The sequence below is a fragment of the Myotis myotis genome, unplaced genomic scaffold (assembly GCF_014108235.1).
Source record: "Myotis myotis isolate mMyoMyo1 unplaced genomic scaffold, mMyoMyo1.p scaffold_m19_p_5, whole genome shotgun sequence".
In the NCBI taxonomy this organism is placed as follows: Eukaryota; Metazoa; Chordata; class Mammalia; order Chiroptera; family Vespertilionidae; genus Myotis; species Myotis myotis.
Window position 1 is genome coordinate 68,953,535 of NW_023416357.1, and position 24,731 is coordinate 68,978,265.

Below are 24,731 nucleotides of genomic sequence, written 5' to 3' on the forward strand. Positions count from 1 at the left end.
GTTTTCTAATCCATTCATCTACTGATGGGCACTTAGGCTGTTTCCAGATCTTAGCTATGGTGAATTGTGCTGCTATGAACATAGGGGTGCATATATCCTTTCTGATTGGTGTTTCAGGTTTCTTGGGATATATTCCTAGAAGTGGGATCACAGGGTCAAATGGGAGTTCCATTTTCAGTTTTTTAAGGAAACTCCATACTGTCTTCCATAGTGGCTGCACCAGTCTGCATTCCCACCAGCAGTGCACAAGTGTTCCTTTTTCTCCACATCCTCTCCAGCACTTGTCGTTTGTTGATTTGTTGATGATAGCCAGTCTGACAGGTGTGAGATGGTATCTCATTGTTGTTTTGATTTGCATCTCTCAGATGATTAGTGACTTTGAGCATGTTTTCATATGTCTCTTGGCTTTCTGAATGTCCTCTTTTGAAAGGTGTCTATTTAGGTCCTTTGCCCATTTTTTGATTGGATTGTTTATCTTCCTTTTGTTAAGTTGTATGAGTTCCCTATAAATTTTGGAGATTAGGCCCTTATCAGATATGACATTGGCAAATATGTTTTCCCACACAGTGGGTTTTCTCATTGTTTTGTTGATGGTTTCTTTTGCTGTGCAGAAGCTTTTTATTTTGATGTAGTCCCATTTGTTCATTTTCTCTTTAGTTTCAAGTGCCCTAGGAGCTGTATCAGTGAAGAAATTGCTTCGACATATGTCTGAGATTTTGTTGCCTTTGGATTCTTCTAGAATTTTTATGGTTTCCTGTCGTACATTTAAGTCCTTTATCCATTTTGAGTTTATTTTTGTGTATGGTGTAAGTTGGTGGTCTAGTTTCATTTTCTTGCATATATCTGTCCAATTTTCCCAACACCATTTATTGAAGAGACTATCTTGGCTCCATTGTATGTTCTTGCCTCCTTTGTCAAATATTAATTGAGCATATTGGTTCGGGCCGATTTCTGGGCTCTCTATTCTATTCCATTGATCTATATGCCTATTCTTGTGCCAGTACCAGGCAGTTTTGAGAACAGTGGCTTTGTAATACAACTTGATATCCGGTATTGAGATCCCACCTACTTTGTTCTTTTTCAGGATTGCTGCAGCTATTCAGGGTCTTTTTTTATTCCAGATGAATTTTTGGAGAGTTCGTTCTAGATCTCTGAAGTATGCCGTTGGTATTTTAATGGGAAGTGCGTTGAATTTATAGATTGCTTTGGGTAGTATGGACATTTTAATGATGTTGATTCTACCAATCCATGAACACGGTATGTTCTTCCATCTGTTTATGTCTTCCTCTATATCTTTTTTCAACGTCCTGTAGTTTTCTGAGTAGAGGTCTTTTACCTCTTTAGTTAAGTTTATTCCTAGGTAGCTTAATTTTTTTGGTGCGATGGTAAACGGGATTGTTTTTATAATCTCTCTTTCTGAAAGTTCACTATTGGTGTATAGAAATGCCTCAGATTTCTTGGGGTTAATTTTGTATCCTGCTACATTGCCAAATTCATGTATTAAGTCTAGTAGCTTTTTGATGGAGTCTCTAGGGTTTTGTATGTATAATATCATGTCGTCTGCAAATAAGGACAGTTTTACTTCCTCTTTTCCAATTTGGATGCCTTTTATTTCTTCTTCTTGCCGAATTGCAATGGCTAACACTTCCAGTACTATGTTGAACAGGAGTGGTGAGAGGGGGCATCCCTGTCTTGTTCCTGTTCTTAGAGGAAATGGTGTTAGTTTTTGTCCATTGAGTATGATGTTGGCTGTGGGCCTGTCATATATGGCTTTTATTATGTTGAGGTATGATCCTTCTACTCCCACCTTGCTGAGAGTTTTTATCAAAAATGGGTGTTGAATTTTGTCAAATGCTTTTTCTGCATCAATTGATATGACCATGTGGTTTTTTTCTTTCAATTTGTTTATGTGATGTATCACGTTTATTGATTTGCGGATATTGTACCATCCTTGCATCCCTGGGATAAATCCTACTTGGTCATGGTGTATGATCTTTCTGATGTACTGCTGGATCCGATTTGCTAAGATTTTGTTGAGGATTTTGGCATCTATGTTCATGAGGGATATTGGCCTGTAATTCTCTTTCATTGTGTTGTCTTTACCTGGTTTTGGTATTAGGGTGATGCTGGCTTCATAGAATGAGCTTGGAAGTGTTCCTTCCTCTTGAATTTTTTGTAGTAGTCTGAGGAGGATTGGTTTTAGTTCTTCCTTGAATGTTTGGTAAAACTCCCCTGTGAAGCCGTCTGGTCCTGGGCTTTTGTTTGCTGGAAGCTTTTTGATGACTGCTTCAATTTCTTCCATAGTTATTGGCCTGTTGAGATTTTTAGATTCTTCTTGATTGAGTTTTGGAATGTTGTATTTTTCTAGGAATTTGTCCATTTCCTCCAGGTTGTCTAGTTTGTTGGAGTAGAGCTGTCCATAGTATTTTTTAACAATCATTTGTATTTCTGTGGGGTCTGTTGTTATTTCGCCTCTATCGTTTCTGATTTTGTTTATTTGGGTCCACTCTCTCTTTGCTTCTTAGTGAGTCTGGCTAGAGGTTTGTCAATCTTGTTTATCCTTTCAAAGAACCAGCTCTTGGTTTCATTGATTTTCTGTATTGTTTTTTTGGTCTCTATGTCATTTATTTCTGCTCTAATCTTTATTATCTCCTTCCTTCTGCTCACTCTGGGGTTTTCTTGTTGCTCTCTTTCTAATTCTTTGAGTTGTAGAGTTAGCTGATTTACTACCATTTTTTCTTGTTTTTTGAGATAGGCCTGTAGAGCTATAAACTTCCCTCTCAGGACTGCTTTCATTGTGTCCCATAGGTTTTGGATTGTTGTGTTTTCATTGTCATTAGTTTCCAGGATGTTTTGAATTTCTTCTTTGACTTCTTTGGTAACCCAATCAATATTTAATAGCATGCTATTCAGCTTCCAGGTGTTTGAGTATTTTGAGTTGTTTTTATTATAGTTTATTTCTAATATTATGCCATCGTGGTCTGCGAAGACGCTTTTTATGATTTCAATCTTCTTGAATTTGGGGATACTTTGCTTGTGACCCAATATATGGTCTATTTTTGAATATGTGTCATGAGCACTTGAGTAGAATGTATATTCCTTGGCACTGGGGTGAAGTGTTCTGAAGATGTCTATTAAGTCCATCTGATCTAGTGAGTCATTTAGGATTGCTGTATCTTTGCTGATTGTTTGTCTAGAGGACTTATCCAGTGCTGTCAGTGGTGTATTAAAGTCCCCTACTAAGATTGTATTGTTGTTGATCTCTCCTTTGATATCTTCCAGGAGTTTTTTTATGAATTTGGGTGCTCCTGCATTGGGTGCATATATGTTTACCAGGGTTATATCTTCTTGTTGTATTGATCCCTTTAGTATTATGAAGTGGCCTTCCTTATCTCTTGTTATGGCCTTCACTTTGAGGTCTATTTTGTCCGATATAAGTATTGCTACCCCAGCTTTCTTTTCCTTTCCATTTGCCTGAAAGATATTTGTCCATCCTTTCACTTTTAGTCTGTGTGAGTCCCTTCTAATGAGGTGGGTTTCTTGTAGACAGCAGATGTATGGGTCATGTTTTTTTATCCATTCAGCCACTCGATGTCTTTTGTTTGGAGCATTTAGTCCGTTTACGTTTAAAGTTATTATTGAAAGGTACTTGTTTGTAGCCATTTCTTTTTTTTGTGTGGCTGTTTTCTTTCTGAGCTTTTTATTATTTTTATACCAGTCCCTTTAGCATTCCTTGCATTGCTGGCTTGGTGGTGATAAACTCCCTTAGCCTTTTTTTGTCTGTGAAGCTTCTTATTTCCCCTTCAAGTTTGAATGATAGCCTTGCTGGATAGAGTATTCTTGGATTCAGTCCTTTGCTTTGCATCACTTTGTAAATTTCTGTCCATTCTTTTCTGGCCTGATGTGTTTCTGTTGAGAAATCATTTGACAATCTAATGGGAGATCCCTTGTATGTAACTTTCCATCTCTCTCTTGCAGCCTGTAAGATTCTCTCTTTGTCCTGAACATTTGCCATGGTAATTATGATGTGTCTTGGTGTGGGTCTTTTCGGGTTCACCTTGTTTGGGACTCTCTGGGCTTGTGTGACTTTTTTCTTCCCCACCTCAGGAAAGTTTTCTGATATTATTTCTTCTAATAGGTTTTCTAATCCTTGTTCATCCGTCTGTTGTTCTGGTACCCCTATTATTCGTATGTTGTTTCGTTTCATGTTGTCCCAAAGCTCCCTTAGGCTCTCCTCCTGTCTTTTAATTTTTTTCTCCAATTGCAGTACATTTTGGGTGTGTTTTGCTTCCTTGTCTTCTAATTCACTAATTCGGTCCTCCGCTTCTCCTAGTCTACTGTTGATACTTTCAATGGAGTTTTTCATTGCAGCTATATCACTCTTCATTTCTTCTTGGGTCTTACTTAAGTTGTTGATTTTTTCATCTGTTTCTTCTAGCTTCTGCCATATGTTATTGATTTTTTCATCTGTTTCTTCTTGCTTCTTGCAGAGGTTGTCAATTTTTTCCTCCATCTGGTTTATGCACTCTAGGACCCTTATTCTGAATTCTTTTTCTGTCATGTTGCATGCCTCTGTATTACTTAGCTGCTTTTCTGGAGGGTCCTCCTTCTCTTTCCTTTGGGGGTTTCTTTGTCTACCCATGTTTGATCTCACTGACATATCTAGGGACGTTGAGTCATTCAGTGGTTGCTCCCTTGGTGGCAGTGACTCCTTGGTCTGTGGTTGCTCTTCGGGCGGTTGCGGTAGCAGCTGCTCTTCAGTTGGCAGCAGCTCCTCTGGTGGGTGCTGTTCACAGCTGTGGTGGCTCTTCTGGCTGGTGGGGCGAGGTTTCACATACAGCTGCTGTTCCTCAGCAGAGGGTGTGGTGCTCAGGAGGTTGCTGTAGCTTGGATCTGCTGCGTTGATTTAAAGGCACAAAATACAACACAACAAGGCACCACGTACCAGGCAGTATACACAAATATATTCACGATATTAATAACCCCAAATAAAGGTGACCACCCGAATTAAGAGAATTAGGGGATAAGGAGGAAGGAAGGGAAAAAGATAAAAGAGAAAAAAGAAAAGAAAAGTAGGGACCAAAAAAAGGAGTACAAAAATGAAATTGGGAAAAAGGAGGGTGGAAAATAAAAGCGATAAAAGAAAAGAAAAGAAAAAAAAAGAAAGAGAAAAAAGAAAAAAAAGAGCAAAAAGAGAGAATGAAGTGGAAGAGGGGAAGAGACTTTTTATATGAGGAGAATACTCCTATAGAACAGCCATTCATCCCAACAAATTCCAGCAACAGCTCCCTGGAGATGAATGCAAACTAGAAACAACCAATAATATAACGATGAAAATAGAATGGAGAACACTAATCCCAAAATAAAATAAAGAGAAAATAAAATGGCACTCTAAAAAATGGTAAAATGGTAGCAGTAATAATACTGGTTAAAAATAAGAAGGTAGTAATTAAAAGGGTAAAATCAGGTGATGGAAAAAGAAGAAAAAAAAAGAAAAGAAAAAAAAGAAGAAGAAGAAAAAAATTGGTTTCTTAGTTAAAAGGTGAAAAAAGAAAAAAAAAATTGCAGTAGTGAAGGTCCTTCGGTTCTTCTATTCTTCAGTGTGGCTCGCCTTAGACCTGCCAGGTAGTCAGGAGAGTGTTGGGTTTCCCTGCGATACACTGTTCCTCTGTGTTGTAAACCACAGTCCTTATTTTAAAGCAGGCCGCATTTGTTTCCCAGACAGCCTTATTTTGTGTTTAGCAAAGAGTCAGTTTGTGGGTCAGCCTCTGGGTGGCAGTGTTCTGGGGTTGGCCTCTGAGGCTATAGGGCCTCTCTGTCCGGAGGAAGTTCACTGCCCAGAGCTGGCTGTGTAATAGTTAGTTACCGGAGCTGTGTTGTTGCTGGGATTGAAAATCCCTCTATAGGCCAGACCCTGTTAACTCCCAGGGATTGATCAGGTTATTTTAATCCTTGATCTCCTACAGGGTGGAATCTGGGTGTGGCTGTGCTCCTTGCCTGGGGGCTGGGGGGAGGAGTCTCACTCTCCGGAGAGAATGGCTGCCCCAGACCTGGGCTCAGGGGTGTCTCAGCACTCAATTCGCTGCCACCTCTCCCGGCCCCCCTTCTCTCCTCAGTCTCTCCCCAGATTCCACTCCTCTGCACACTCTCCCTCTCTTCAGCACAGGTGAGCGTCTGTATCCGAAATGTCCCGTGAACAGGATTCAGTGAAAACAAACAAACGCCGGAAACTGGGAAGGCTTGGTTTCTGTAAGCTTCTTCTCTTACCGGCACTGCATGGTCTGGTCAGCTCTTCAGGCTGCCCCCTTTAGGCTCAGTCCTCCGTGATCACAGAACCCAGCTCTCAATTCCCCCGGCGGCGCCAGGAATCCCGCGGTTCTCCTTTCCCCCGTCAGGGGCTGTGCCTGTCCCAAGGGACGCGGCTGTCTGCCATGCGGTCTCCCTCCGACCCTCTGGGCTCAGAGGTCTGGCAAACTTTCCTGCCCAAAACCCTGGGTTTTTTTTACCTTTCCAGGGGAGTTCTGCTCTTCCCAGCTGCAAACCGTCTCACCAGCTGAGCAATTCCACTAATTCGGTGTGGGTGCTATTAGTTTCAGCTGCTCACTCCATTTGCTCTGGAACACGACCTGGGACACGTCTGCCTATATCGCCGCCATCTTCTTCCTCCTCCAATGATTCTTTTTGCATTAATATGCTAACTGCTGTGGGCTTTAGCCTCCAGCACAGAGCTGTGATGCCTGCTGTATCATGTTGAAAACCAAGGTGATTCCAATGTGCAGCCAGAGTTGAAACCACTGCTCTAAATTCCTTCACATCAGGCTCATTGACTGTAGGCTACTACTGAGTTTAGGTTCCAATGAATTTCAATCCAGATCTTCAAGCTAACATATTAAATGTGGAATATTAAATTAGAGCATCAATATGAATAAATTTGTCCTGATTCAGCCTTTTATGTGATATAACACTCTTAGAATCTATTGCCTTATCGGCTCCCCAGACTTCTGTTGATAGAAAATTGTAAGATCATAGGTATGTAGGTTCTCTTCCTAGAGAGAACATATTTTGACATCTCATTTTGAGCCTGGAAGCAATGAGTAGTGGGTGGGTGAGATCGGAGATTAAGTATCCCTTTTCAAGGCAAGGCATTGGTCCAGGAGGGGAAGACAGGTTTATGCAAGGAGAGGTGCTCCTCAAACAGAATAGAGAGCTGCTTCCACTGGTAAAAAAAAAGGGTCAAAGGGAACTGATGGTGTGAAATTCTCAGCTTTGTTCTATGTCTGCCCAAATATCCCCATCCCTACTCAGAAAATTATAAGATACTGAAGAAAGAAATTGAAGAAGATACACAGAAATGGAAGCAATTACTGTGCTCATGGATAGGAAGACTTAACAATGTTAAAATGTCCATACTGTCAAGCCAGTTTGGCTCAGTGGTTGAACAAATGGGACTCCATCAAACTAAAAAAGTTTTTGGATAGCAAAGGAAACCATCAACAATATGAAAAGACAACTCATTGAATGGGAGAACATATTCACCAAGGATACATCTGATAAGGGATTACAATCCAAAATTTATAAAGAACTCACACAACTCAATACTTACAAAACAAACAATCCAATTTAAAAAAGGGCAAAGGACCTTAATAAACACTTCTCCAAAGAGCACATCAGATGGCCAATAGGTATATGAAAAAATACTCAACATTACTAATCATCAGGAAAATGCTAATTAAAACCACAATGAGATATCACCTCATACCTGTCAGAATGGCTGTCATCAATAAATCAATAAATAACAAGTGTTGAGGATGTGGAGAAAAGGGAACCCTTGTGCATCGTTGGTGGGAGTTCAGATTGGTGCAGCCACTGTGGAAAACAGTATAGAGTTTCCTCAAAAAATTGAAAATGGAACAGCCTATGACCCAGCAATTCCTCTTATGGGAATATATCTAAAGAAATCCAAAACACTAATTTGAAAAAATATACGCAGCCCTATGCTCATTGCAGTGTTATTTACAATAGCCAAGCTATGGAAGCTTCCCAAGTGCCCATCAATAGCTGAGTAGGTAAAAAAATTGGTAGTACATTTACACAATGGAATATTACCTGGCCATGAAAAGAACAAAATCTTACCATTTTCAACAGTATAGATGTACCTAAAGGGTAGTATGCTAAATGAAATAAGTCAGCCAGAGAAAAACAAATACCATATGATTTCACTTATATGTGGAATATAAAGAACAATATAAAGGAACAAGCAAAAGAAAAACACTCATAGATACAGAGAACAGATAGTTGTTGGGGGGGGGGGGTGATTGGGGGACTGAGTGAAAAGATGAAGGGATTAAGAAGTACAAATTGGTAGTTATAAAATAGCCATGGGGATATAAAGTACAGCATAGGGAATATAGTTAATAGTATTGTAATAACTATGTATAGTGCTGGAAATATCAGGGAGAACACTGTATATTACTGTCTAACCACTATCTATATACCTGAAACTAATACAAAGCAATATTGAATGTAAATTTTAATTAAAAAAATTTTAAAGAGAAGTTTATCAAAATTTAAGTCTAAAAAAAAAGAACAAAACAAAAACAAATCACATCCCAAGTCTCAGCATCCCACTCCTTTCCAGATAGTGCCCTTACCTTAGCATTAGACCTGGTGGGGTTGTATGTTTAACTGACATTGCAACTCTGGGCCTAATTTCAACTATTGTAATTTGAAGCTAGATAAAGGGCTTCTTTAAGGTGACAACAGAGATTTCCTTACTGTCCACTTATACCTTGAGATGAGAGTTTAAAGCCTTAAATTAATCTTTTTCTTTTTGGCTCTCTCCATGGCAGTCAGAAGATACTATAATAATCCACAATCCTCATAATCACCATTATCACCATAATCACTAAATCTTACAGTCACTCCATCTCCTAAAATGCCTTGCTTTCTACCTATAACCCATCCTATGCCACCAGTGGTGAGAGTTTGAGTAAGCACTGTTCCAGCAGGGTGGGTATTCATGTGCTCTTTAGGTATGTGAGCTGCCCAATCCCACAGTCACATTTTGGGCATCTATTTCCGGGGACAATTCTGATAAAATTATTGTGTCAGGTTCCAACAGAAAACAGTTCACAGAATCCATGAGAATTTAACGAAGGGGCTGTTTCTGCTGATAGGATAAAGGGAAACAATAAGGAATTGTTATACACCTAGGGACTAGCAATAATGAGAAATCAGTACCACTACTTAGAACTGAATGGGGCAAGAGGAAAAAGTTTTAGTAGAACCTGGAGAAAGCTGTGAAAGAGCCACTCAACAGCAGTTGTGGCATAGACAAGCTCAGCCCTTGCCAGAATCCCAGTACTGAAGTACAGATGGAGCAAGAGAGAAGAAATACCTTAACTTCTCTCTTTTTGCCTTTTAATCTTTTGACCATACCTCCCATTGATCAAATCCGACTGGACTCAGAGGTCAAGAGAGGCTGGTTGATGCAGTTAGTAGAGAGCAACCTCTGAGAGCATAGAAAAGGGCAAAAATTGAACTAGGTGATGGGGAACTGAGACTAGTCAAAGGTATCAATCTCCCACACACTGCTACAGGAGCAAAACAGATCTTTATGAAATCTCTGTTGATCTTGGCATTTGCTACCCATGAATTTATCTTTGGCCACTGATGGAATGCTTCCAGGATATGTAAGTTTTAAAAATGTTTTATTATTCTTGGGAAACGCATCTTAGTGAGGTAGTAATAGAACCAGGAAGGGAAATGAAACTATCCAACTCTTAGCTTGCTGTTCAGTTCTCTGCCTGAACTCCAGAACGCTCCCTCTTGCTTTTGTACAGTGATCCCGAGTCACTTGATGCTGACTAAGGGTCTTCTGACCTCTGAGCAGGCTGAGTGAGATGCTAATTATAGGGAAGTGCTCAGTAAACCCCCACCCCCTCAAGGCATAGGAAATGGGGTAGAGTGGTAATTTTAGAGAAAACACTAGAGACATGAAGGTGCAGTTGGCAGGTAGGAGCTCCATTTTTGGGTAAACTTCATTGCTTTTCTGTGACTCATAAAAGATGTGACAAATGATAACCACACTCAGAGTGCTGTCTCTGCATTCTTGGATAAAATAATGTTTGACACCACACAACACTTTCCCTGAGGCTTAGCTTTGAGCTTCCTCTTTGTATGTGTTTTATTTAAATCCCAACACAAGAATGGCTGTATAAACTTTTTCTAAAAGGATGGCAAAGACTGCCAATTGTCTTCTAGTGTCTGTTTGTTATTTCCTCCTTTTAGTGATAGAAATCCCCCCTATAGAAATTTAGACACAAATCTAGTTTTCCTCAGAGCTAGATATGGCCATATGATTTCCTTACCATTGGAAAATGAACAAAGAAAGACATGTGCAACACATCTGCATCACTTGTTTAAAAGAAAACACTTGCCCTCCTCTTTCTACATTTCCCTTTCATGGGGCCAGGTTGCAGATGTGGGGGTGGGAGCCAGTGTTGAGCATGTGGACAAGAACTACCCCCTTGGGGGATGGATGATGTCATCGAAGAGTCACCTGCCCACCTTGGATACTCCATTTGCCTCTGGACGATTGTGTGAAAAAAACAAACTCTGTCTTGCTGCAGTGACTGCTTTTTCTTGGATCCCTTTATTACAACAGTTTAGCCTAAACCTTAACTATTTCATCAGGGCTCATTTGGAAGTTACATGCCAAATGAACGTTTTTGTGCAAATTTGTCTGAGGTTCTCCTATAATTCCTAACTTCCCATCCAAACAGGTGACTAAACAACATATTTTGTTGAAAATTTGGGTTTTTAATGGACTCTTATGTAATTAAATGGAGAGCTGAGTACTCATTTTACTGTTTTTAGCATCATATCTAGAATGGTCTTCTCCATATGTTTTTCTTCCTCTCCTTTTTTTTAATAACTGTTTTTTCCATACTCATGGTTCCCACATCAGATTGTGTGCAAGATACTATAGAGAGGAAAACCAGACTTGATCCTCCTCTTCTCTAACGTGTGTTCTCAATTATTAAATGTGAACTGCCAAAGTCGACAGTGTGCTTTCTACTTCAGGAAAGAGGGTTGATTTACACACAATTGATCTTCATTTTAAACACATTAACTTAGTGAAAGTGACTAAAATATTATATGCAATATGACAGAGTAGCAGACATAAAATCTTTGGAACTAATCATTTGAATCCCATTATTCATTCCACAAACATTTATTGAACATAATATGCTGGGAGGATGCTGTGCTCAGTGCTTCATTAACACTGAAGCCATGGCTTCTGGCATAGAAGAAAGGAAAGCAATCCTATATAATAAAGAGGTAATATGCAAATTGACCATCATGCCCTTGTACAAGATGGTAGCCCCCATGTGGTCACAGGATGGCCAGCAGGGGAGGGCAGTTATGGGCGATCAGGACAGTAGGGGAGGACAGTTGGAGGTGAAATCAGGCTGGCAGGGGAGGGCAGTTGGGGGCGACTGGGCCTGCAGGGGAGGGCAGTTGGGGGCGATCGAGCTAGCAGGGGAGGGAAGTTGGGGACAATTGGGCTAGCAGAGGAGGGCAGTTGGGGGTGATTGGGCTGTCAGGCAGAAGCAGTTAGGGGCAATCAGGCAGGCAGGCAGGTGAGCAGTTGGGAGCCAGCAGTCCTGGATTGTGATAGGGGTCGGGCCTAAACCGGCAGTCGGACATCCCCTGAGGGGTCCAAGATTGGAGAGGATGCAGGCTGGGCTGAGGGACACCCCCAGCCCCAGTGCACAAATTTCATGCACCAGGCCTTTAGTTATATATAAGACTGTAAGTGATGGGGTGGAGATTTCTGTAAATATCACCTCATGAGAGCTCCTGACCCACTCTTCCTCAGCTTATCACTAAAATACCCAATCAGCTTAGAACTCCCAACTCTCCACTCCCTGGATCAGAAACAGGAGTATTGTTCTGACACGAGTCCCCTGGTTTACAAGTGTGGCTTTTGGGTGCAGCCATAGTGCTATTGCTTCCCAATTATCTTCTTTCTTCCCCCTCTTTCATTACACCCAATAAATAATTACAACTCTGAGATAGTTGAGGAGGTAGCCAGGGAGTGACATGTTGCATCCAAGGTGGCATTATTCCCTAAATTAAATTATTTTAAGTGGGGATGGAAATAAGAGGCAGCAAAGCCTTTGGGCATTAGAGTTTCCTTATATTCCATCTATTCATTGTCAGGTGCTGGTGGTAGTGGAGACATCATTTCAACCTCATGGAATACAGCCCTGTATCATACACACTCTCACCGTCCACAGGTGTGCAGGACTCTTGATTTCACTCTCTATCTACTTGATCAAATGTCTTTGTCAGTACTCAGCCTGGTTGCTGCCCTTGTCCAGGTCCCAATACTGAATAGATTTTTCCTTTCGTGCAGCTATATTGTGGTGAGGAAACACTTGATAAATTCTGCAAGAACGACAGAGAAAAACGACTTAAAATAAAAAGAGAGAGAAAGAGCATAATAGATAATGAAGACAAATGACAGAGATTCAATCTAAGAATTACGGCTATTTCTGATGAAGGAACTAGAACAATTGAAACAGAAGAAGCAATAATTTAAAACATAAGCCTAAAGAACTCTCTTAAACTGGAAAAAAAACCTCATTACCAATCTCAAAAGAAAATGATGTTCTAATAAAAGTAAATCAACGAAAGAGGCTTTTTAAAAGACATACTTTAGCAGTAATTTTTGAATTGTGAGGAAAAGAAAAAAAATGATAGAAGTGTAACTGAATTTTAAACAGAGCTTTTTCTAGAGTGTGTTAGTTTGGGTGTTCCAGAAAGCAACTCTAAGATGAGATTAGATGTGGAAAGGACTTACTGGGGAGAAATGATGGTGAGAGGAAAAGGGCAGAGATCCAGAGGACTTAGGGAAAGTTATTACCTTGTGATGGTGGTCTGGCCACTATGTTGGAGGGAGGAGAGAGAGGAGAGCTGGATAAGAAGTCTCAGACTGCAGTGCAACGTTAAGAAAGTTTCTGGGCCAATGGGAAGCCTTCCGGCCAAAGTTGCCTATCAGTGTAATTCTTTCCCAGGACCTTCATTAAGATCCTTGCCATGCTCAGTCATTCATTGTCTGAGAGCAGCCCAAGGGGTGCATGGCCTCAGTGTGAACAGGGTGGGGGACTCAGAGCAGCATTGGGGTTGTCAGTCAATTATACTCACTCCAGCAGGAGAGCTGAATGATATATTTTCATGGTCACCACATACAATCAGCCAAACCTTAAACCTGAGCACCATAAATGACAAGTATCAACTCTAAAAGTTTATTGGTATTAGTAAAAGACAGAAAAAAAAAAATAGTCAAGAGACAGCCTCCCTAACCAAGCTCTAGAAGAGAAGGCTACAGTTTGGAATTTCAAAAAATATATATTTAAAGGAAAATTTTCTCTCCCTGGAAGGCTACTCCTATTCTTTCTTCAAATCCTGCTTTAATATCAGAAAAGGTATTCCCAACATGTATATTTAACAAAGGACTCATATCTAGGAAATATATAAGCAAAAACAAACGAACAAAACACCCACAGACAACCAGTAGAAAAATGTACAAAACCCTTGAATAAGCCCTTCACAAATGAAGAAATCCAAAGACCTGATGATTATGTGAAAAGGCCCTTAGTTTCATTATAAACCAAGAAAGTGAAAATTAAAACCCCAAACATATCAAAATGTCTCGTCTCAAGTTCAAAATATTGACAATGTTGAATATTGGCAAATTTATGGAGCAGTGGAATTCATACACTGCTGGAAGGAGTGCAAATTGGTACTACCAATAGCTTTGCATCATCTACTTAAGTTGAAAGAACACACATATTCTATGGTTTAATAATTGAATTCCTAGATAACTATTCAGCAAAAATGTATTCCAGAAGACATATATACAAGAGTATTTATAGCAGAGCTCTTCTTTCTTTTGTAACTGAATCACTGTTTAAAATTTTAAATTATTACACTTATTTTTAAATTTTTATTGAGTTTATTAGGGTGACATGGATTAATAAAATTATATAGGTTTCAGGTGTACAATTTTATAATACATCATCTGTATATTGCATTATGTGTTCATTACTCCAAGTCAAGTCTCCTTCCATCACCATTTATCCTCCCTTTACCCTCTTCTCCCCACTCCTTTCCTCAGATAATCACCAAACTGTTGTCATCACAGACAGTCTCTCTCTCTCTCTCTCTCTCTCTCTCTCTCTCTCTCTCTCTCATGTTTTGCTTAATTTCTTCACTTTTTTCACCCAGCCCTGTAACCCCTCTTCCCTGGCTCTCTTCTTGCCTCCCAGTATTTTTCCTGTGACTCCCATTGGTGAAAAGCATCCTGAAACCAGAGGCAAAGAAGTCTGGTAACTGCCTACTGAGATACATAAGAGGCAGAAGGTGAGGAATAAATGCGACAGCAGATACCCAAGTGATTGGCTCAGCATTTCAAACTCAACCTGACCAGAAGCCACATACTGATGACCCCTCTCCAAGCTTTCTTCACCCAGTAATCTTCCATTTCACAGTTGGTGGGAATTTCAACCTTGCAATTACTCAGTCTAACCTTGTAATCATCTTTGAAGTCTCTTTTTCTTTTACATCCTATATCTACTGTGCCAGGAAATCATGCTGGTTTTACCCTCAGAATCAGGACCAAGAAATAAAGATGGAAAAATAGTAGACATGCCAAAGCATAAACAACAAAGTAAATAGTGACATAAAATACTAAGGTGAAGTTTCACTTGGGTAGCATATAAAAGGCTTGAATAGTTGCTTTAGCTTAGGATTTATAAATAGCAGCACTGATCACATTTTGGGCAGGATATTTCTTTGTTATGGGTGACCTGTGCATGGTAGGATGTTTAGCAGTAACCTTGACCTCTACCGAGTAGCAACTCCCCAAAGTTGTGACAACCAAAAATGTCTCCAAACATTGTCAAATGTCCAGGGGAGGAGACCATCAACAGCTCTCCTATTGAGAATCACCACTTTAGCTGATAGGAATAGGAAGTAGGTTTTCTGAGTAAGTCATTAAAAACATTTTTTAAAACTTTTTGGTTGGTGTTTTTCTGCCAACTGATCTGTCCCAGAACTACTCTTTGGTTGAGATGTTAAATGTTTTATATAATAGTATTTTCCAGTTCCTTTTTATTATTAACATAAGCACAACTCAGCCAGCATTTATTTTGTAACTTCTTTTGAGTGAAATTAATGATTTATTAGAAGTATTTTCCCTTTTGGTAAGATATTTAAGTTGCTTAATCATTTGGAATGATTTCATTACTCTGAAGCTTTTTGTGTGGTAGCCAATCTTTATTTCTTTAATGATATTAGAGAAATAGGGTTAAGTACTAGTGTCCATGTACTCACTTTTCAATAATTTCTTATATAAAATTGAGGGGAGCCACACATCTAATATGAATTATTTTGTTTAGCACTGTCTCCCCCTCCCACCCTCCTGCCTTTTTTTTTTAAAGGCAAACAAACAAAAAAACCTTTATATGGGAATCTGGAATCCTTCAAGGTTCTTTAAAAAAAAATGTCCAGGAGGTTGTAAGGACAAAAATTAATTAGCACTGCATCTAACAATCCCATCTGATAATGGCCTAAACCCAGGGGCCCCTGATAGCCCAGTAACTCACAATCTGGCAGCTGACTTTGGGCAGGTTTTGCAGAAAGAAAGAGAAGGTCTCTACCCAGGATCTTGTGAGAGTGATGCAGGTGGTCATAGTTATTTTGAAATATAATTGTTTTGTTTCTGAAGAAAGGAAATCAAACTTGGAATCAGGAGACTAGTCACAGGTTACAGCACAGCCATCTGTGAACTTGTTGTCAAGTCTCCCTTCTTGGGTGTGTGTGTGTGTGTGGTGTTGTTGTTAATGTGATAACTTTCGGTTCCAGGAGCCGGGAAGATTACATTTCCCTGGAGAATCACCTGGGTTTAACCTGTCTCTGACCTCAGGAGGGAGGGTTTTCTCATTGGAAGGGAGATACAGTTCAAAGAAGAAAAATGAAAACCGTTTTAAGTTTTATGGCTGTAACAGACAAATTCTCTTCGATCTGAAATAACTGAAGGAGTCTAACGACAGGATGCACTCAAATAAATCTTGAGCCAACAACAGGATCTTTAACCGCCCTCTCCTTCCTCTTCCGCCGCGCCTCATGAGTACTTGCAACCATTCCCAATTCTCTGCAGAGCGCGTGCAGGCTCACGGCCCGGACTCTCCAGGGGCGTCGCTAAATAGCAAACAGATGCCCCAACGCCCTAAGCCTCCCCGACTAGGGCACCGCCTGGGAGACGAGTTCCAGCCGGCTGTTCCCCAGTGGAAAGCTTGGGCGCCCGATTGTCTTATTCTCTTTGCTTAAAAGAGGCCAATTTTGCCCTAACTGGTTTTGCTCAGTGGCTAGGCTAGAGCGACGGCCTGCGGACTGAAGGGTCCCAAGTTCCATTCCGGTCAAGGGCACGTGCCCGGGTAGCGGGCTCGATCTCCAGTAGGGGGCGTGCAGGAAGCAGCCGATCAATGATTCTTATCATTGGCGTTTCTATCTATCTCCCGCTTTCTCTTCCTCTCTGAAATAAATTATATGTATATAATTTTTTTTAAAGGCCGGTTTTGAGACCAGGATTCATTCCCCTTTCCCCGGGCAAGGGAGCGGAGAGCCAGACCCGGCTCCAGGACTGGCACCCAGTCCCTGGTGTTTGCGGAGCCTAGCCCGTCTGGTCAGGAGGTAAAGCGCCCCTCCCTCTCCTTCTCCCTGTTTTTTATTCGCCCCCTCCTCCAACCCTCCTTGCAAAAAGCTCGAGATGCCAATCCTTGATTTCATCCCAATTGTATTCAGGAGGTGAATTTTGCGCCAAAGCTTTGGCTCCGGAAGTTCTCACCGCACAATTGTCCCTCTCAGGGTCATTTCAGAACGCACTCCAAAAGTACAGGTACTTAAGCCTCCACCCAGCCCCTGGCGTGCGAGTCCCCGACGGTGGCCCGCAGGTGTGCGACCGGCCGCTCCTCACTGCAGTCCAGGAGCTCCAGGTGCTCGGTCCCCGTTCCTTTCCCGGCACCTGAGCTGCTCCGTGGCACACCCAACAAATCCCGTGAATCCAGATATTCCCGCCGGAGGTGTCTAAATCCGAGTTTGTCCCGACGGTCCTCGCCTCGCAGCGACACTGGAAGCCTTCCGTGCGAGGTCTTGCCCGTCGGACCCGGAGGGGCGCGCGCCTCAGTGCGCCGGCTCGGCCTCTTCCCACGTCCTGGCGGGAGGGGTGTGTAGGCAGGGACCTGCATCTGATGAGGTGGGAGGGGAAGCCGAGGTCCCAATCGCGCTCTCCTGGCTCCCAACCCCTCGGGGAGGAGGAGGGGCCGTACAAGAGTGGGGCTCCCACCCTCGAGCACCCGGCCGCGGGGTTCTGAGCCGTCGCCGCCTCGCCGCCGCCTCCGGGCTCTCACTCATCCCCGCTGGAGGTCTTGGCGATGGGACCCCGTTCCAGCTCCGGCTTCTTCGTGAGCCGCGCGGTGGCCCTGCTGCTGGCCGCGCTGGCAGCCGCGCTCCTGTTGGCGCTGGCCGTGCTCGCCGCCCTGTACGGCCACTGCGCGCGCGTCGCGCCGTCGGAGCTTCACCCCTGCGGGGTCCCAGACGCCAGGAAGCCCAACCCCACTCTTGAGCCGGAGGTGACGGTCACCCCGGACGTGTGGCGACCCTCGGGGCCCTGGGACCAGCTGCGCCTGCCGCCCTGGCTCGTGCCCCTGCACTACGAGCTGGAGCTGTGGCCCCGGCTGCGGCCAGACGAGCTCTCCCCTCCAGCGCTGCGCTTCACGGGCCGCGTCAACATCACGGTGCGCTGCACCGAGGCCACCGCGCGGCTGCTGCTCCACAGCCTCTTCCTGCGCTGTGACCGCGCCGAGGTGAGGGGCCCTCTGTCCCCGGGAGCTGGAGACGCCACCGTGGGCCGCGTGCCGGTGGACAAGGTGTGGCTCGCGGAGGACATGCAGTACATGGTGCTGGAGCTCCGCGAGGCCCTGCAGCCCGGGAGCCTCTATGAGCTGCAGCTCAGCTTTTCGGGCCCCGTGTACCAGGACTTTAGGGAGGGACTCTTCATCAACCTCTACACGGACCAGGGTGAGCGCAGGTAAGGGCAGGACGGCCTCGGCCCTCCAGGTTTGGTCCGCGGACCAGGAATTGCTGTGATACTTGGGAGCTTGTTCAAAACGCAGACTCGTGGGCCCCTCCCTCAACCTAAGAGATCAGAATGTGCGCGTTAACCAGAGATCCGCAGGTGATGGCGTCGGAGAAGCCGGGGGTGGGGTGGGGTGGGGTGGGGGGCTATCTCACCCTCCGCCTTGCCGCCGCTCCTTTCCCGGGGGCCACTCCGCGCTCAGATCCCTCCCTGGGTTGCCTCTTTACCTCTGCGCTCTGTAACGGCTGCTCTTGCAACAAAGATTCACGTCGGGGCTGTTTGTTCTCTTGTTTTTTTTTTTCTTTTTTCGAAAGTTCTTGAAACCTTCGGAATGCCCTTTAATTCACCCCCTCCCACCCCTGCCTGGGGCCCGCGTCTGGTTTTGCTAAGAGCGCAGCCGCATCCCCCCTACCCCACCCAGCCCTTTGAACAGCTCTGTCAAGGGTCCGAGCCTGCGCTTTTGGGATTCCTCTGCTGGAAAAAAAAATAAATAAATAAAAGCGACGACAGACCGCCCCTCTGAGTTTGCAAGCTCACGTAGTGTACATATGTTCTTTTTATACTCATTTGAGATAATGTTTCCCACACGGAATGTTTCCACCTCAAGAACTGACTGTTGCTACGGCCTGGGACCGCATTACTTGACCTCAGGCGAGCGAGCATGGGGGATAAATGGTTGGAAGATATCAAAAATCTTTTTTTTTCCCCCCAAACCGGCGATCTCCTTCACTCACGCACTGGTGGAGCATTTGCGGTTTACACAACTGCATGTACTTTACCCTTTATTATTAGAGAAAATGTTCTCAGATGTTCTCTCTGGGAAAGAAACCCACTAGATTACCCCTAATCTCGTGCACTATTTTCAAAACTTCGGGGGTTTTAAAATAAGTTTAATAAGGTGCCTTAGTGCTGGGTAACGTTTGTTTTTAAGGACAGTATGCCTGGTTGTTCTCTTTCAAAAATGCATCCGTGCTTGAAAAATTGTTTTTGAAAGGTTTCACATTAGGATGATGTGTATCTGGAGTATGAGCCTTGGGAACCTTTTGAATGAACTGTGGGTAGCTCAGGGGGCAAGAGTTTTCAGAGAAAAAATAGCCACACTGTGCACACACATCTCTTTCTGCTTCCTTAATGGAAAGTCTTAATAGGGCTCTGGCCCAGATGCACCGCTCCAGCAAACATGGGAAAGCAAAGTCCCCTTTTCTATTGTGCTGCCAACCGGCGGTAACTAGAAACCATAGTTTGAGAACATTAAAATTCAAACAGGCAGAAAACTCAATAAAGTTTTACAGATGTTCAGAGGCCAAGGCAGAGCTCCAGATTTGCGGCATCTTAAAGGAGCTGTTGCCTCAGAGTTGTTTTCAGGGTCCCTGCTTCTGAAGCCACAAGGAAATGAGACCTGCAGCTGAACTTGAAGCCAAGGGAACAAAGAACCTAAACAAAGTGATGACTTACGGTGAGGCAGACTTTGGAAACCCAGCAGGCACAGTTTGAACCTGAGCCTCTCTACCTCTCTGCGTTTGCTGCCTCCTTCATGGAATACACATACTGAGTGAGAGTGTGGTGAGGATTTAATGAGGAAGGGGGAGACGGTGCAATGGTAACTACCGTCATTAACTCAGGATATTATTGTTAGGAGCACCCTCCTGTTATCTGAACGTGGAATCTGCCCTATTCCTGTTACATATGAGTTTAAGAAGATTTCCATGTGGGAGGAAATGGCCTACTGATTTCACATTTTCCTTAGGTTGTCTATAGCTTCCATTGCAGCAGTCAGAACATGTTTACCTCTCTCCTTTGGTGATCCTTTATCACCAAAGATAATATTAGAAGGCCAGTGTTTTTAAATAATTTTACTCAACGCTAAGGGAAACGAGAAAGGAAATCATTCCAGAAAATGGTTTTCAAAGAGCATCACTGTCTCTCACTTCTAATGTTTAGAGGTTCCTGGGGCTGCGTCCTCCCTGTTCTTGGCCTTTTCCCACTTGGCAGGTTCCATCACATTTCTGCCATATAGGAGCCACATTCTGGAGGCCCTGGATTTGGGCTTGTGTCAGGATCTGGTTTCCTCCTTCCATGTGTAGGAAGTTGAGAGCAAGATCAAAATGTCAATGTCCCGCCTGGCCAGTGTGCCACAGTGGTTGAGCAGCGACCTATACACCAGGAGGTCATGGTTCAATTCCGGGTCAGGGCACATGCCTGGGTTGCAGGCTTGATCCCCAGTAGGGGGCAGCTGATCAATGATTCTCTCTCATCATTGATGTTTCTATTTCCCTCTCCCTTTCTCCCTGAAATCAATAAAAATATATTTTAAAAAATGTTAATGTCCCTTCGAAGTAGTATTTCCCAAACTTCATCCACTGGCATACTACTATTTAAGGTTATGTCATATTTACACATCTCCAGTTATATTATTTTCTTTAAAAAGTTACTTGATTTAAACAAAAATATTAAGTAGATGTATTAAAAAGCAACTCCATACCATTGACATACATGGAAAACCATTTGTAATGTATAGACTACAATGGCACAGACTAATATAATAAAAACAATGCTAATAAATTGTACCTATTATTATTGCCTACTGGAGGATCTGAAGGCTCTGAATCTGAGAGCTGCTCTCTCTTTGTTAAAAAGGAAAATTGGAATTAGATGTTTAAGATAAATAACACCAAACAAAGACTTTCTCTTGATTCAATCGAGATGATTCATAAAATTGGAAAAGGACAGTTATGTGTGAGTCAAATCTATATTATAGTGCATCTGAGGGCTACTGAAAATATTTCTCCATCTATACTTTGAGAGATCCTAATTGGAATAGTGGTTCACAAACATTTAATGTGCACAAGAACCACCAGGGGACCTTATTAAAATTCAGATTCCTGGGCACACCCTCAAAATTTACAGGTCAGTTGTTGAGTGTTTCCTTCCCACGTCCTGTGTGGATCAGGGTTCAGGAACTGGAAGCAGAGCCGAACACAAATGAAAATGAAAAGACAAGAGATAATTGGAAATATTGGGGGACCAGGCGGGCAAGTCCAACTCAAGGGGAAGGACTTCCACCCGTGCTCAGGCCTCACCAAGCTTTTATTGATCTGGGATGCACCCATAGCATAGCCCTTAGGCAGGTGACCCCCTGCAACAGGCAGACTAGCCCATCAGCAAGGATTTACATAATAATAAATGGGGGAGTTGTTTCAGCTACCACTGTCTGGACAAACAGAGGTGGTGTCTAGCTCCAACCTTTGCTAGGGCTTCAAAGGCACCCAGCCTTGGTGTGTGTGTGTGTGTGTGGGGGGGGGGGGGGGGTTCTCTGTCTACGCTTATCAGATAGTGAAGGCAATAAACAGTTTCCCACAGTCAGTATATTCATGCTGATAGCAATATTAAGGTGGGCAACCCAGTGTCCATTGATGAATGAATGGATAAACAAAATGTGATATATATATATATATATATATATATATATATATATATGGAATGTATTATTCAGCCTTTAAAAGGAAGGAAATTCTGAAATATGCTATAACATGGAGAAACCTTGAGGACATTATATAAGGTACTTAGAGTAGTCAAATTCAGAAAGTAGACAGAAAGTAAAATTGTGATTGCTAAGGGCTGGGGAAGTGGGGAGTTGTTTTATGAGGGACATTTTGGTTTCCAGTTTTGGGCTATTATAAATAAATAGTCTGTGAACAATTGTGTATAGGTTTTTGTGTGGTTGTGAGTTTTTGTTTTTCTGGATAAAGGCCCAGGAGTGCAATTGCTGGGTCATATGGTAGTTGCATGTTCCATTTTTAAGAAACTGCCGAACTGTTTCCCAAAGTGTCTATACCACTTTACATTCCCACCAGCAATGTATGAATGATAGTTTCTTTGCTTCTTGGCCACCATTAGGTATTCTCACTTTGTGGGTTGTTGTTTTTTTATTTTTATTTTATTTTAGCTGTCCTGATAAGTGTATAGTGATATCTCATTGTAATTTTAATTTGCATTTATCTAATGGGTAATGACATTGATCATCTTATTATTGTTATTTTTAATCCTCACCTGAGGATATTTTCCCATTGATTTTTAGAGAGAGTGGAAGAGAGAGGGAAACATCTATGTGAAAGAAACACATCGATTGGTTGCCTCCTTCAAGGCCCTGACCAGGGTTTGGCCAGGGAGGAGGTATGTGCCCTTGACTGGAATTGAATTAACCCGGGACCCTTCGAGGTATGCAGGCCAACCATCTATCCACTGAGCCAAACTGGCGAGGGTGACATTGAACATCTTTTCATGCTTATTTGCCATCTGTATATCAAGTTCAGTGAAATGGCTTTTCATCTCTTTTGCCCATTTTCTCACAGAACTGTTTGTTTTTTTACTGTTGAGTTCTGGGAGTTTTTTAAAATATATTTTATATCTGAAAGGGTTGTGAGATATATGGCTCATAAATATGTCTTCCCAGTCTGTATCTTGTCTTTTCATTGTTATTAATGTCTTTCAGAGACCAAAGGTTTTAATTTTTAATGAAGTCCAATTTATCAATTTTTATAGGTCATGCTTTCAGTGTCATGTCTAGGAATTCTTTTTTTATGACTATTTTTTAGAGCAGTTTTAGGTTTACAACAAAATTGAGAGAGAAATACAGAGATTTCTCATATTGTCCCTGCTCCCACACATGCATGGCCTCCCCCACTATCAACATCACTCACCAGAATGTTGTTGTTTTTTCTTTTACGAAAGATGAATGTATATTGACACAACATAATCACCCAAAGTCCATAGTTTACTTTAGGGTTCCCTATTGGTGTTGTACATTCTGTAAGTTTGAACAAACATATAATGACATATATCCATCATTATAAAGTTACTAGAGGCCCGGTGCACAAAAATTTGTGCACTCGGGGGTCTCTCAGCCCAGCCTATGCCCTCTTGCAGTCTGGGACCCCTCGGAGGATGTCCACCTGCTGGCTTAGGCCGCTCCCTGGGGGATTGGGCCCAAGCTGGCAGTCAGACATCCCTCTGGCAGCCCGGCAGCCCTTGGGGGATGTCCAGTTGCCAGTGCGGAGCAGGCCTAAGCTGCAGTTGGACATCCTTAGTGATGCTGAGAAGGTGGGAGAGGCTCCCGCCACTACCGCTGTACGGGCAGCCGTCAGCCTGGCTGTGGCTGAGCAGAGCTCCCCCTGTGGGAGCGCACTGACCACCAGAAGGCAGCTCATGCATTGAGCGTCTGCCCCCTGGTGGTCAGTGTGTGTCATAGTGACCAGTCATTCCCAGTCGTTCTGCTGTTAGGGTCAGTTTGCATATTACCCTTTTATTATATAGGATAGAGGCCTCGTGCATGGGTCGGGGCTGGCTGGTTTGCCCTGAAAGGTGTCCCAGCTCAGGCTGGGGTTCCCGCTGGGGTGCCTGGCCAGCCTGGGTGAGGGGCTGATGGCTGTTTGCAGGCTGGTCACACCCCCTTCAGGGTGGGGGTCTCCACTGGGGTTCCTGGCCAGCCTGGGTGAGGGGCTGATGACTGTTTGCAGGCTGGTCAAGCCTCCCCGCCCCCCAGTGGTGACCCTCACCACATGGAGGTTTGGCCAGCCCGGTTAGGGGCTGATGGCTGTTTTCAGTCTGGCCACACCCCATTTAGGGTGGGGGGTCCCCACTGGGGTGCCTGGCCAGTCTGGGTGAGGGGCTGAGGGCCGTTTTCAGGCTGGCCAAGTCCCCCGCTGATGGAAGCTCCAGCCTCTCCTTTTTATTTATTTTTTATTCTGAGATTTCTTTACCTCCTATAATTGAAACTTTTTAGCCTTGAGAGGAGCTCAAAGCCGGCCAGGGCAGGCGGGAGGGAAGCCTCCTGCTCACTCCAGCTCCGTGGCCACGGCTGGCTGAAAGCAGGTATCTGGGGTTTATTTATCTTCTATAATTGAAACTTTGTTGCTTTGAGTGGAGCTCAGAGCCCGCCGCAACAAGCAGGAAGCTTGGCTTCCTCCATCATTAGGGCAACCAAGCCTCCTGCTTGCTCCAGCTCTGTGGCTGCCAGGTGCCATCTTGGTTGGGTTAATTTGCATATCGTCACTCTGATTGGCTGGTGGGCATGGCTTAAGGTGTAGTGAAGGTATGGTCAATTTGCATGTTTGTCTTTTATTAGTGTAGATACTGAATATATTCACTTCCCTAAAAGTCCTGTTATCTGCCTACTTATCAGCTCCCAACCTCTGGTGTTTTTATTGTCTCCATAGTTTTGCCTTCTCCGAAATGTCATATTGTAGGAATTCATTGTACATATATAATGGCTATATATTATATAGCCTTTTATCATTATGTATTGTGTATACATATATCCTTTTCAGATTGGCTTCTTTCTCTTGGTGATATGCAATAATTGAGGTTTCTCTTTTCATGGCTTGATAGCTCTTTCCTTTTTAGCACTGAATAATATTCCACAGTTTATTCATTCACCTTCTAAGGACATCTTGGTTGCTTCCAATTTTGGCAATTATGAGAAAGCTGCTATAAACTCTGTATGCAGGTTTTTGTGTGGACATGC

The 24,731-nt window shown here is 43.1% G+C and overlaps 1 protein-coding gene across 4 annotated transcripts in view; it reads left to right on the plus strand.

Moving 5' to 3' along the window:
- Nucleotides 1-17,372: 17,372 nt before the first annotated feature.
- The window catches only part of LVRN (laeverin), a 68,034-nt gene continuing 60,675 nt past the window's right edge, over nucleotides 17,373-24,731 (plus strand). Inside the window, exon 1 of one of the 4 annotated variants that reach the window (XR_004967642.1) lies at nucleotides 17,373-18,160. Coding sequence is in view for 2 of the 4 variants with exons in the window: in XM_036310031.1 (XP_036165924.1) it covers nucleotides 17,505-18,160 (656 nt within the window). In the remaining 2 variants the exon portion in view is untranslated. The remainder of the gene's footprint in view (nucleotides 18,161-24,731) is intronic. The other 3 variants (XM_036310031.1, XR_004967643.1, XM_036310029.1) reach the window with 3 other exon arrangements.